This window comes from Coregonus clupeaformis, chromosome 21 (assembly GCF_020615455.1).
Source record: "Coregonus clupeaformis isolate EN_2021a chromosome 21, ASM2061545v1, whole genome shotgun sequence".
Classification (NCBI taxonomy): Eukaryota; Metazoa; Chordata; class Actinopteri; order Salmoniformes; family Salmonidae; genus Coregonus; species Coregonus clupeaformis.
Genome location: NC_059212.1, coordinates 47,295,387 through 47,310,463, shown reverse-complemented (window position 1 = coordinate 47,310,463; position 15,077 = coordinate 47,295,387). Strand labels below are relative to the sequence as shown.

The following is a 15,077-nucleotide window of genomic DNA, read 5'->3' as shown; positions in this document are numbered from 1 at the left end:
GCAGCGGTCTAAGGCACTGCATCTCAGTGCTTGAGGCGTCACTACAGACCCCCTGGTTCGATTCCAGGCTGTATCACAACCGGCCGTGATTGGGAGTCCCATAGGGCGGCGCACAATTGGCCAAGCGTCGTCCGGGTTTGGCCGGTGTAGGCCGTCATTGTAAATAAGAATTTGTTCTTAACTGACTTGCTTAGTTAAATAAAGGTAAAATAAAAATAAATAAAGAAATCCCATTGCCCGATTGAATACATGTATACATTCAATCCCATTACAGTATATCGTTTTTACACATAAAAACAAAAAAAATGGATAGCTGAAAGTTAAAAATTCTTAAAAGCCATAAAATCAGACTGCGTGCTGATGTTTTCCTGCACTGGCCCTCAGACTAGTGTCCACCAGTGTGATGTGTCCCGATTTATCCTTATGAAATAGATTCGATGGAAACTCCACTTTGCTTAAGGTCTTCTTCTTCCTCCTCCTCCTCCTCCAGCAATTAACAATTGATGGTTCATGTCATCATGTCTCATTATTAATGAGATTAAAGAGTTGGAACTTAAAAGTTCATAAGTTCTTAAAAGTTCCTCCAAGCTTTAAAGTGCAGTATGTATTCCTTGAATCTGTTTGATATCTTGACGAGTTCTCAGAAGTATGAACTGAGCTCAATGTTAAAGTTCACCAGGAGGTTATTAATGTACGTCTTATGAATGTGTTATGAATGCCTTATTAACATCTAATGTATGTCTTATGAATGTGTTATTAATGTCAAACTGGTCTCGTTGGACTATGTCTAAATAGGAACATTCAACAGTTATTTGTCACCTGTGCTGACCTATAACTAATATGTCATAAAGTGTTCTATTTTTAATTACCGGTATGTTGATCATGCTGTTCTTCTGGTCCCAGTTCCTGTGCTTGAAAAATATCCGGACCTTCCTGTACTCCTGCTGTGAGGTGTTTGGGATGAAGAAGACTGATCTGTTCGAGGCCTTCGACCTGTTTGATGTCCGGGACTTTGGAAAGGTTTGTTCTTTACCCTTACAAAAAAGTCGTACAGGAATCCTGCACAATATACAGTCGTGGTCAAAAGTTTTGAGAATGACACAAATATAAATTTTCACAAGGTCTGCTGCCTCAGTTTTTATGATGTCAATTTGCATATACTCCAGAATGTTATGAAGAGTGATCAGATGAATTGCAATTAATTGCAAAGTCCCCCTTTGCCATGAAAATGAACTTAATCCCCCAAAAACATTTCCATTGCATTTCAGCCCTGCCACAAAAGGACCAGCTGACATCATGTCAGTGATTTTATCGTTAACACAGTTGAGAGTGTTGACGAGGACAAGGCTGGAGATCACTCTGTCATGCTAATTGAGTTAGAATAACAGACTGGAAGCTTTAAAAGGAGGGTGGTGCTTGAAATCATTGTTCTTCCTCTGTTAACCGTGGTTACCTGCAAGGAAACACGTGCTGTCATCATTGCTTTGCACAAAAAGGGCTTCACAGGCAAGGATATTGCTGCTAGTAAGATTGCACCTAAATCAACCATTTATCAGATCATCAAGAACTTCAAGGAGAGAGGTTCAATTGTTGTGAAGAAGGCTTCAGGGCGCCCAAGAAAGTCCAGCAAGCGCTAGGACCGTCTCCTAAAGTTGATTCAGCTGCAGGATCGGGGCACCACCAGTGCAGAGCTTGCTCAGGAATTGCAGCAGGCAGGTGTGAGTGCATCTGCACGCACAGTGAGGCAAAGACTTTTGGAGGATGGCCTGGTGTCAAGAAGGTCAGCGAGGAAGCCACTTCTCTCCAGGAAAAACATCAGGGACAGACTGATATTCTGCAAAAGGTACAGGGATTGGACTGCTGAGGACTGGGGTAAAGTCATTTTCTCTGATGAATCCCCTTTCCGATTGTTTGGGGCATCCGGAAAAAAGCTTGTCCGGAGAAGAAAAGGTGAGCGCTACCATCAGTCCTGTGTCATGCCAACAGTAAAGCATCCTGATACCATTCATGTGTGGGGTTGCTTCTCAGCCAAGGGAGTGGGCTCACTCACAATTTTGCCTAAGAACACAGCCATTAATAATGAATGGTACCAACACATCCTCCGAGAGCAACTTCTCCCAACCATCCAAGAACAGTTTGGTGACGAACAATCCCTTTTCCAGCATGATGGAGCACCTTGCCATAAGGCAAAAGTGAAAACTAAGTGGCTCGGGGAACAAAACATTGAACGTTTGGGTCCATGGCCAGGAAACTCCCCAGACCTTAATCCCATTGAGAACTTGTGGTCAATTCTCAAGAGGCGGGTGGACAAACAAAAACCCACAAATTCGGACAAACTCCAAGCATTGATTATGCAAGAATGGGCGGCCATCAGTCAGGATGTGGCCCAGAAGTTAATTGACAGCATGCCAGGGTGGATTGCAGAGGTCTTGAAAAAGAAGGGTCAACACTGCAAATATTGACTCTATGCATAAACTTAATGTAATTGTCAATAAAAGCCTTTGACACTTATGGAATGCTTGTAATTATACAAGAGCGACTAGCTCTTAGGAAACTTTGCAGTATTTTGTTTTTTTTATGTATTATTTTTTACATTAATTAATTGTTTTGCATCATTACATACAGCCGGGAAAAACTATTGGATATCATAGCGGTGGTAACTCACCAGCATTACGACCAGGAATACGACTTTCCCGAAGCAGATCCTTTGTTTGCTCTCCCCAGGGCAACTGAACTGATTCCAGCGGCTGACTCAAAACATCGCCGGCGGAGGAGTATTCTACTCGCTAATCTTCAATCTTTGGTTAACAAAGAACTACGGGCAAGGATTTCTTTCCAGAGAGACATCAAGGCCTGTAACATACTCTGTTTCACGGAAACATGGCTCTCTTGGGATATTCTGTGGAAATCAGTCCAGCCAGATGGGTTCTCAGTTCATCGCGCAGACAGGAATAAATATCTCTCCGGGAAGAAGAAGGGCGGAAGTGTGTGTTTCATGATTAACGACTCATGGTGTAATTGTAGTAACATAGAGGAACTCAAGTCCTTCTGTTTACCCAACCTAGAATACCTCACAATCAAATGCCGACCGTATTATCTCCCAAGAGAATTCTCTTCGGTTATAGTCACGGCCGTGTATATCCCCCCTCAAGCCGATACCACGACGGCCCTCAAAGAACTTCACTGGACTTTATGCAAACTGGAAACCACATATCCTGAGGCTGCATTTATTGTAGCCGGGGATTTTAACAAAGCAAATTTGAGGACTAGGCTGCCGAAGTTCTATCATCATATTAACTGTTGTACTCGCGCTGCTAAAATCCTCGACCATTGCTATTCAAACTTCCGGGATGGTTATAAGGCCCTCCCCCGCCCACCTTTCAGCAAATCTGACCACGACTCCATTTTGCTTCTCCCTTCCTATAGGCAGAAACTCAAACAGGAAGTAACCGTGCTAAGGACTATTCAACGCTGGACTGACCAATCGGAATCCACGCTTCAAGATTGTTTTGATCACGCTGACTGGGATATGTTCCGGGTAGCTTCCGAAAATAATTTAGACATATACACTGAAATGGTGACGGAGTTTATCAGATATTGTATAGGTGATGTTGTGCCCACTGTGACTATTAAAACCTACCCTAACCAGAAACCGTGGATAGACGGCAGCATTCGCACAAATCTGAAAGCGCGAACCACCGCATTCAACCCTGGCAAGGTGACTGGGAATATGGCAGAATGCAAACAGTGTAGCTACTCACTCCACAAGGCAATTAAACTGGCAAAACATCAGTATAGAGACAAAGTGGAGTCGCAATTCAACGGCTTAGACACAAGACGTATGTGGCAGGGTCTACAGACAATCACGGACTACAAAAAGAAAACCACCCACGTCTCACTTCCAGACAAGCTAAACACCTTCTTCGCCCGCTTTGAGGATAACACCGTGCCACTGACGAGGCCCACTACCAAGGACTGTGGCCTCTCCTTCTCCATGGCCGACGTGATTAAGACATTTAAGCATGTTAACCTCCGCAAGGCTGCCGGCCCAGATGGCATCCCTAGCCGCGTCCTCAGAGCATGCGCAGACCAGCTGGCTGGTGTGTTCATGGACATATTCAATCTCTCCCTTCCCAGTCTGCTGTTTCCACATGCTTCACATTGGCCACCATTGTTCCTGTGCCCAAGAAAGCAAAGGTAACTGAACTAAATGACTATCACCCTGTAGCACTCACCTCTGTCATCATGAAGTGCTTTGAGAGACTAGTCAAGGATCATATCACCTCTACCTTACCTGTCACCCTAGACCCACTTCAATTTGCTTACCGCCCCAATAGATCCACAGACGATGCAATTGCCATCACACTGCACACTGCCCTATCCCATCTGGACAAGAGGAATACCTATGTAAGAATGCTGTTCATTGACTATAGCTCAGCATTCAACACCATAGTGCCCTCCAAGCTCATCATTAAGCTCAAGGCCCTGGGTCTGAACCCCGCCCTGTGCAACTGGGTCCTGGACTTCCTGACGGGCCGCCCCCCAGGTGGTGAAGGTAGGAAACAACATCTCCACTTCGCTGATCCTCAACACTGGGGCCCCACAAGGGTGCATGCTCTGCCCTCTCCTGTACTCTCTGTTCACCCATGACCACGTGGCCAAGCACGCCTCCAACTCAATCATCAAGTTTGCAGACACAACAGTAGTAGGCTTGATTACCAACAATGACGAGACCGCCTACAGGGAGGAGGTGAGGGCTCTGGGAGTGTGGTATCAGGAAAATAACCTCTCACTCAACATCAACAAAACAAAGGAGATGATCGTGGACTTCAGGAAACAGCAGAGGGTGCACCCCCCTATCCACATCGACGGGACCGCAGTGGAGAAGGTGGAAAGCTTCAAGTTCCTTGGCATACACATCACCGACAAACTGAAATGTTCCACCCACGCAGACAGTGTGGTGAAGAAGGCGTAACAGAGCCTCTTCAACCTCAGGAGGCTGAAGAAATTTGGCTTATCACCTAAAACCCTCACAAACTTGTACAGATGCACAATTGAGAGCATCCTGTCAGGCTGTATCACCGCCTGGTACGGCAACTGCACTGCCCACAACAGCAGGGCTCTCCAGAGGGTGGTGCGGTCTGCCGAATGCATTACCGGGGGCAAACTACCTGCCCTCCAAGACACATACAGCATCCGATGTCACAGGAAGGCCAAAAAGATCATCAAGGACATCAACCACCCGAGCCACTGACTGTTCACCCCGCTATCATCCAGAAGGCGAGGTCAGTACAGGTGCATCAAAGCTGGGACCGAGAGAATGAAAAACAGCTTATATCTCAAGGCCATCAGACTGTTAAATAGCCATCACTAGCACTTTAGAGGCTGCTGCTGCCTATTGAAATCACTGGCCACTTTAAGAAATGGAACACTAGTCACTTTAATAATGTTTACATATCTTGCACTACTCATCTCATATGTATATACTGCATTCTATTCTATAATATTCTACTGTATCTTAGTCAATGCAGCTCTGTCATTGCTTGTCCATATATGTATATATTCTCTGTAGCTCAGCTGGTAGAGCACGGCGCTTGTAACGCCAAGGTAGTGGGTTTGAACCCCGGGACCACCCAGACACAAAAAAAAATGTATGCACGCATGACTGTAAGTCGCTTTGGATAAAAGCGTCTGCTAAATGGCATATTATATTATTTAATTATTATTATTCTTAAATCCCATTCCTTACTTTTTTGTGTGTATTGGGTATATGTTGTGTAATTGTTAGATATTACTGCGCTGTTGGAGCTAGAAGCACAAGCATTTCGCTACACCCGCTTTAACATCTGCTAAACATGTGCATGTGACAAATACAATTTGATTTGATTTGATTAGGTATACCATAGTAACATCTGACAAAAATATCTAAAAACACTGAAGCAGCAAACTTTGTGAAGACCAATACTTGTGTCATTCTCAAAACTTTTGACCACGACTGTATATCCTGCAGGAACAGGAAGTCCTGCAGGATATCCCACACGATTTTCTGGCCCACTTTCCTGTAGGACAATTCCTGCAGGAAAACAATCCTGCAGGAATCCTGAAGATAGTCCTCAAATAAATCCTGCAGGATTGTTTCCTTGAAGGACTACCTGCAGGAATTGTCCTACACCAAAATGGCCCCAAAATCCTGTTGGATATCCTGTAGGTAAGAGTCATGCCGGTAATTCCACCAGATTTCCAGGGCCATTTTCCTGTAAGGCAACCTGCTGCATCCCTTCCTCATCCTGCAGAGAATTTCATGTAGGACAATCCACATTCTTTCAATAGAATGGACAGATTGCACAGGCCCCATGTAGCTCAGTTGGTAGAGCATGGCGTTTGCAACGCCAGGGTTGTGGGTTCGATTCCCACGGGGGGCCAGTATGAAAATGTATGCACTCCCTAACTTCTCTGGATAAGAGCGTCTGCTAAATGACAAAAAAATAATGTATATATATATATATATATATATATACAAGATTGCATGGCAATGTTGCTATGCAACAGCTGACATGTTTGATGGATAAAGAAAATATGAGATTTTGAATAAATATGATGAAAGCATATTTTTTGGAACAAGAGGTGAGAGTAATGGTGACATCACATGAACAGCTTCATGTGTATCGGTGTGAAGGGAGACGGATGTCTACAATGGGTAAAACTTGGTGATTAGTTGGTTTTGATACGGCTGGTACATCAACATCATGTGTGTCAGGCTCTGTTTTTAAAAGGGAGAAATGAGAGGCTGAAAATGTGTGTGTGGTGTTGCCTTCGGCCTGCATGGCTGTCCAGTGCTGCCTTCTATGGCAGTCAGTCTCACTGTTGTTTACAGGCTCTGTGATGTCGTCACTGGGGAGGACCGGAGACAGATGAGATGGGCAGAGTTCAGAATATAACTGCAGAAAATCTGTGTTTTTACATGAAAAACAGCCACGAAAATATTGCAAATGTTATATTGAAAAAAAAAAAAAGACAACCTTTAACTGGACTAACGGAGCTCCAAATGAGACAAAGAATCAGAAACAGATGAATTAGTAAATGGATTGTTTTCTCATGACCTTACCAACTCTAATGTGGTGTGGTGGCCTTCGGCTAAACTTAGAAATACAAGTTCAAGAATTCCAGTGAAATATTAGGTGTGTTTTCTGTGCTCCCTGTAGTCTAAGCTGAAAGAGAAAATAACTCACATGGTGAAGGTGGGGAAACTGTCCAAGCAAGCTACAAGTAAAACAGAGAGAAAGTCATGTTAGAATGATCCATTTCTATTTAAATCAAACATTATATTTTTTAAAGGATCAGCGTTAATATTGCAGATAGATTGTAGCTTCCATCAATGTAATTGTCTGCATCACTTCCAATCCCCCCATGTATTTTTTGCAAATATATACAGTACCAGTCAAAAGTTTGGACACACCTACACATTCAAGGGTTTTTCTTTATATTTACTATTTTCTACATTGTAAAATAATAGTGAAGACATCAAAACTATGAAATAACACATATGGAATCATGTAGTAACCAAAAAAGTGTTAAACAAATCCAAATATATTTTATATTTGAGATTCTTCAAATAGCCACCCTTTGCCTTGATGACAGCTTTGCGCATTCTTGGCATTCTCTCAACCAGCTTCACCTGGAAGGTTAACAGGTGTGCCTTCTTAAAAGTTAATTTGTGGAATTTCTTTCCTTCTTAATGCGTTTGAGCCAATCAGTGGTGTTGTGACAAGGTATACAGAAGATAACCCTATATGGTAAAAGACCAAGTCCATATTATGGCAAGAACAGCTCAAATAAGCAAAGAGAAACGACATGAAGGGCAGTCAATACGGAAAATGTCAAGAACTTTGAAAGTTTCTTCAAGTGCAGTCGCAAAAACCATCAAGAGCTATGATGAAACTTGCTCTCATGAGGACCACAACAGGAATGGAAGATCCAGACTTACCACTGCTGCAGAGGATACGTTTATTAGAGTCACCAGCCTCAGAAATTGCAACCCAAATAAATGCTTCACAGAGTTCAAGTAACAGACACATCTCAACATCAACTGTTCAGAGGGGACTGTGTGAATCAGGCCTTCATGGTCGAATTGCTGCAAAGAAACCACTACTAAATGACACCAGTAATAAGAAGATATCTGCTTGGGCCAAGAAACACGAGCAACGGACACAATTATGGTGGAAAATAAGTATTTGGTCACCTACAAACAAGCAAGGTTTCTGGCTCTCACAGACCTGTAACTTCTTCTTTAAGAGGCTCCTCTGTCCTCCACTCGTTACCTGTATTAATGGCACCTGTTTGAACTTGTTATCAGTATAAAAGACACCTGTCCACAACCTCAAACAGTCACACTCCAAACTCCACTATGGCCAAGACCAAAGAGCTGTCAAAGGACACCAGAAACAAAATTGTATACCTGCACCAGGCTGGGAAGACTGAATCTGCAATAGGTAAGCAGCTTGGTTTGAAGAAATCAACTGTGGGAGCAATTATTAGGAAATGGAAGACATACAAGACCACTGATAATCTCCCTCGATCTGGGGCTCCACGCAAGATCTCATCCCGTGGGGGTCAAAATGATCACAAGAACGGTGAGCAAAAATCCCAGAACCACACGGGGGACCTAGTGAATGACCTGCAGAGAGCTGGGACCAAAGTAACAAAGCCTACCATCAGTAACACACTACGCCGCCAGGGACTCAAATCCTGCAGTGCCAGACGTGTCCCCCCTGCTTAAGCCAGTACATGTCCAGGCCCGTCTGAAGTTTGCTAGAGTGCATTTGGATGATCCAGAAGAGGATTGGGAGAATGTCATATGGTCAGATGAAACCAAAATAGAACTTTTTGGTAAAAACTCAACTCGTCGTGTTTGGAGGACAAAGAATGCTGAGTTGCATCCAAAGAACACCATACCTACTGTGAAGCATGGTGGTGGAAACATCATGCTTTGGGGCTGTTTTTCTGCAAAGGGACCAGGACGACTGATCCGTGTAAAGGAAAGAATGAATGGGGCCATGTATCGTGAGATTTTGAGTGAAAACCTGCTTCCATCAGCAAGGGCATTGAAGATGAAACGTGGCTGGGTCTTTCAGCATGACAATGATCCCAAACACACCGCCTGGGCAACGAAGGAGTGGCTTCGTAAGAAGCATTTCAAGGTCCTGGAGTGGCCTAGCCAGTCTCCAGATCTCAACCCCATAGAAAATCTTTGGAGGGAGTTGAAAGTCCGTGTTGCCCAGCGACAGCCCCAAAACATCACTGCTCTAGAGGAGATCTGCATGGAGGAATGGGCCAAACTACCAGCAACAGTGTGTGAAAACCTTGTGAAGACTTACAGAAAACGTTTGACCTGTGTCATTGCCAACAAAGGGTATATAACAAAGTATTGAGAAACTTTTGTTATTGACCAAATACTTATTTTCCACCATAATTTGCAAATAAATTCATTAAAAATCCTACAATGTGATTTTCTGGATTTTATTTTCTCATTTTGTCTGTCATAGTTGACGTGTACCTATGATGAAAATTACAGGCCTCTCTCATCTTTTTAAGTGGGAGAACTTGCACAATTGGTGGCTGACTAAATACTTTTTCCCCCCACTGTACATATATATAGACATACATATATATATACATATCTTTAAAAATATAGATATTTTCCTTTATTACTTTATAACCCCACCACCCCTCCCCTAATTGGAGTAAACTAGCGAACAACAACGCTTAGGCCTCTACTTCCAGCTTATACATACTATATACATTTTATGGACACGGTCTATTTTACAATAGTTATATTTTGTTTGTTTTTACTCCTGCCCTTCCTCTACCCTCCAATTTATTTCTGATGTCCATCCGGTTTGATTTCTATTTGCCATAACCTATATATGTTTTACGGACACAGTATATTTTACATTAGTTATCTTGTTCTTATTAGTTGTTGTTATTAGTCCCATCCTTCAGCTCCACTCAACCCCTCCCATCTATCTCGTAACACCATCCATATTGGATTTCTATTTGCCATATATTTTTCAACTCTGCTGTGATGTTTCACAAATGTTCTGAACCTTTCTATTCTCATTGTCTCTACAGATTGTAAATTGAAAATATATTTTTTTGTTGCTAAAAGTATTGACTATGACTTTTCAGATAACCCAGTAGTGGGTTAGCTCCAGGTAAATATTGCAATTCTTCAGCCATCCCTGGACCTGTGACCAGAAACAAGCTACGTTAGACAGTACCAAAACAAATGATCTAATGATTCTGTCTCTTCGCAGCAAAATCTGCAGAGCTGGGAAGGTTGTATCCCCCATATAAATAACATTCTATTGGTTGCAAGAATTTTGTATAATAATTTAAATTGAAAAATTCTAAATTTTGAATCCGGTGTCGTTTTGTGTATCAGTTCATAAACCTTGTGCCATGGAATCGGTACGTCAGAATTCTCTTCGAAACTATTTTGCAATCTATATGGCATGGCTGTCAATTTGTTGGTCCTGGTATACTTTTTTATTTATCACAATTTTCTTTAACCAATTATGTTCTTTAATGCAAGGCCGACAGACAAGTTCCTTACATATTCCCCCTTCCACTTTCCTCTTCCATTTTTGCGATAATGCTGCAATTATTTGGTTGTAATTTTGGGTAGAGCAGACATTTCCATATGTTTTTGTTAGCTGCATGTGCGACATAACTCCACCAGTCCTACCTATGATATCATTTACAAAGGTTATACTTTTTTTCTTTTTTATCAATTAGTATATTTGAGTTTAACCACAATATTTGTTGTATTATTTGTTCTGTCCTTTCCAAATCAAACTATTTGTATATTCAATTGAGACCTAATATATTTCTGTGAAAAGAATGTGATAATTCATAGATAAATGTTGTCTGTGTTCCAAATTCCATACATGTGTTCTATGTAGAGCGTATTGCGAATATGGAAGTCAACTGTCATTATTCAAGTGTGATTCCAAACCTAAGAACGCGAAATGGCAAATATGTCCTAGGTTTGCCAGAAGTTCTATAAGCATCCTTGGGAGGTATGGAAAACAAGGCACACATGGGAGCATACATTTTGGTTCCCGTCGCCGGGGAGGCTATCCCATAACACCTTGCGACACAGCGAAAATGTCAAAAAACTTCTGAATTAATGGTGGACTGAAGTCCCTGCTTGGGAGAAAATGTTCCAGTGGAATAAGGAATAACTTTGTAAAATGTAAGTATTACGTTTATTTATTCACCAAATGTTGAATTCAAATGTTGACTCACTGCTGTTTATCAACCCGCTACCCAAGCTAAGTTAGCTCGTCGGACGTGATGGCTAGCTAGCAGGCGATCTCGTCCTGGTTATTAGCTGTTTAGGGATAACAAACTAAATGAACTAATCGTGAAATCAGCGGTGTCAAAAACCTGGACAGATTTTGAATCCTGAATTGGTGAACTTGCTAGCCAGCTAATGAGAAATGTAGCAAATCTTTATTTTTATTTTATTTTTTTGAAGGGACAGGTGGCAACTGATGCGTTAATTTCACTCCATGGCATTGGCAGGACAAAATAGTAATGGCCGACTGGTTTGGAGGTAAGACATTTTAACAACATCTGATAAAACATTTTTTATGAAATGCAGCTAGCTGTGTTCTGTTCAATCTAGGCTTGTTAGCCTAGGCTTGTTAGCCAGCCAAGTTATTTGTGAATTCTTACATGATCAGTCAATACATGCATGTAGTGTCTGTTTACCTAATGTAGCTAGCTTTCTTCTTTGTCACTTTCCCCTCCCCTCGTGTTTCACTATTGCATACAAAGAAAATGTTTTAAATACTGAAATTATCAAATAAAAGTCAATCGGTGACAACTTCATCAAGCCTACGAATATGCAAAATTGTTCACTAAACCAATGCAAAAAAAAAAAAAAAGGTAGTTCTCAGCAATTTGAACCAGCACTGACATTTCAGCAGTGAGGACAATTTCTCTCCCCTTGGCCTTATGTGTCTGCTCTGTTCGCAGGTTGAAGCACACCCCACCCCCATCACCCAGACAGGTGTAAAGAACTTGGGAACCGCCATCCACCAGGAAAATCACCCTATGCCAGGAGTTTAGTCAGGAGTTTATTCAGCAGTGTGCAACGTCACTATGTTAAAAGTAGATCCTCTATCATGCAGAATTGTCAGCTCATTGTAACACATGACTCTCATTCTAAAATACAGACCGTGGGTGATTTCTGGGTACGTTTTTATTCCTGGCCGAGCAAACACCACGTTCAACTATTCATCCTCTACAATTTAGACCACAGTTGAATGAGGCGTACTGAACAAGCTTTAGAATGTAAATCTCCTTGATGTCCCTCACTTGGGGATGATAAAATATTTTGTATTCTACTGAGCCATCTACTTTATGTTCGTATTATTTTTTATTACTTCTTATTGTCGTTGTATTGTCCAGAAGAAAACTGCAAGTAAGCATTTTGTTGAACCATGTGTATCCTGTACATAACGACTAATAAACATGTTGTACAATAGACCGTGTTCTAAGGATTCATGCACAGATACAGGTAAACCAATAAAAGGGTTAATATTGATTTATTTTTTTATGACAATGGTTGATGTCTCCCCACGGTTCTGGTTTTGAGGTTTGGGCATCTGGGGGCTGTGGTTCATCTGTCTAATCCCCTGCAAGGAGAGAGAAAGGCATTCATAATATTACAATGGTTTATTAATTTAATATATTCCCATTTGATATGCATGCATGTACAGTTCATTCGGAAAGTATTCAGACCCCTTGACTTTTTCCACATTTTGTTACGTTACAGCCTTATTCTAAAATTGATTAAATTGTTTTTCCCCTCATCCATCTACACACAATACCCCATAATGACAAAGCAAAAACTGGTTTTTAGAAATTGTAGCAAATTTAAAATAAAAAAACTGAAATATCACATTTACATAAGTATTCAGACCCTTTACTCAGTTCCTTTGTTGAAGCACCTTTGGCAGAGATTACAGCCTAGAGTCTTCTTGGGTATGACACTACAAGCTTGGCACAACTGTATTTCAGGTCTCTCCAGAGATGTTAGATCGCGTTTAAGTCCGGGCTCTGGCTGGGCCACTCAAGGACATTCAGAGACTTGTCCCGAAGCCACTCCTGCGTTGTCTTGGCTGTGTGCTTAGGGTCGTTGTCCTGTTGGAAGGTGAACCTTCGCCCCAGTCTGAGGTCCTGAGTGCTCTGGAGCAGGTTTTCATTAAGGATCTCTCTGTACTTTTCTCCGTTCAGCTTTCCCTCAATCCTGACTAGTCTTCCAGTCCCTGCCGCTGAAAAACATCCCCACAGCATGATGCTGCCACCACCATGCTTCACCGTAGGGATGGTGCCAGGTTTCCTCCAGACGTGACGATAGGCATTCAGGCCAATTAGTTCAATCTTGGTTTCATCAGACCAGAGAATCTTGTTTCTCATGGTCTGAGAGTCCTTTAGGTGCCTTTTGGCAAACTCCAAGCGGGCTGTCATGTGCCTTTGACTGAGGAGTGGCTTCCGTCTGGCCACTCTACCATAAAGGCCTGATTGGTGGAGTACTGCAGAGATGGTTGTCCTTCTGGAAGATTCCCCCATCGCCACAGAGGAACTCTGGAGCTCTGTCAGAGTAACCATCGGGTTCTTGGTCACCTCCCTGACCAAGTCCTTTCTCCCCTGATTGCTCAGTTTGGCCAGGCGGCCAGCTCTAGGAAGAGTCTTTGTGGTTCCAAACTTCTTCCATTTAAGAATGATGGAGGCCACTGTGTTTTTGGGGACCTTCAATGCTGCAGAAATGTTTTGGTACCCTTCCCCAGATCTGTGCCTTGGCACAATCCTGTCTCTGAGCTCTACAGACAATTCCTTTGACCTCTTGGCTTGGTTTTTGCTCTGACATGCACTGTCAACTGTGGGACTTTATATAGACAGGTGTGTCCCTTTCCAAATCATGTCCAATCATTTGAATTTACCACAGGTGGACTCCAATCAAGTTGTAGAAACATCTTAAGGATGATCAATGGAAACAGGATGCACCGGAGCTCAATTTCGAGTCTCATTGCAAAGGGTCTGAATACTTATATAAATAAGGTATTTCTGTTTTTGCTTTGTCATTATGGTGTATTGTGTGTAGATTGATGAGGGGAAAAGATTATTGAATCCATTTTAGAATAAGTCTGTAACGTAACAAAATGTGGAAAAAGTCAAGGGGTCTGAATACTTTCCGAATGCACTGTAATTAAATTGGACATTGTCCTTTATAATATGCCAGTGTTTGCTTTTGTATGCAATGCATTTAGCTTACATTAGGATGAAACAGTCTAGGCCTTCTAATCTATACTGAACAAAAATATGAACGCAACATTCATTGGCTGTGTTCCATTGGATGTGTTCAAATTGCATACTTGCATTCTCCCGTTCTTTCAAGGGTGATCTTCCAAGAACACCTGAGAGAGCATACAGTCTAGTATAGGAGAATGCAGGGGCGCTTAAAATCCGCTAAATTTTAAACGTACTTCGACGTGACCGCTAACCTAAATAGGAAACTGCATCATCATGCAGCCGGCGTCAACGAAGCTAGCTTTTATGTTTACATTGTAGCCAATGTAGCAGTGTGAGCAACTAGTGCTAGCAATTCAGTGAACAACTATTCCAGAACGGAGATATTTAACACGAATAACAAGTAAACAAGTAACATAATCGATTTTCTCAGTACCTGTTAGTGAATTAAGCTGACACTGACCAGAATTATTTTACATGGGGACCTCCTCATGACATGTAAATGACATGATTGCGTTAGCTAGCTTAGACATGATTGCGTTTATATAATACATTTTATTATTTAAACGCAATCATGTTATTTACATGTCATGATCGGTCATGTGACTTGGTTACCGTCGTCAAGTGCAAGCCAAGAAGCCATTAGCCTAGTCATTCAAAAAATCTAATCTATCACCACCCATTTCAAAACACTTAAAATTATAGCCTAACTTGTGAAACAGTACTAAAGAGACCTAGCAAGAGGGATATCAAACCTC

General features: G+C 42.0%; 1 protein-coding gene across 2 annotated transcripts in view; it reads left to right on the top strand.

Moving 5' to 3' along the window:
• Positions 1-15,077, top strand: part of LOC121535374 (guanine nucleotide exchange factor VAV3-like) — a 121,132-nt gene that overhangs the window by 4,483 nt on the left and 101,572 nt on the right. For both annotated transcript variants that reach the window (XM_041842394.1, XM_041842393.1), the window contains exon 2: positions 904-1,020. In XM_041842394.1, coding sequence (XP_041698328.1) covers positions 904-1,020 — 117 coding nt within the window. The remainder of the gene's footprint in view (positions 1-903; positions 1,021-15,077) is intronic.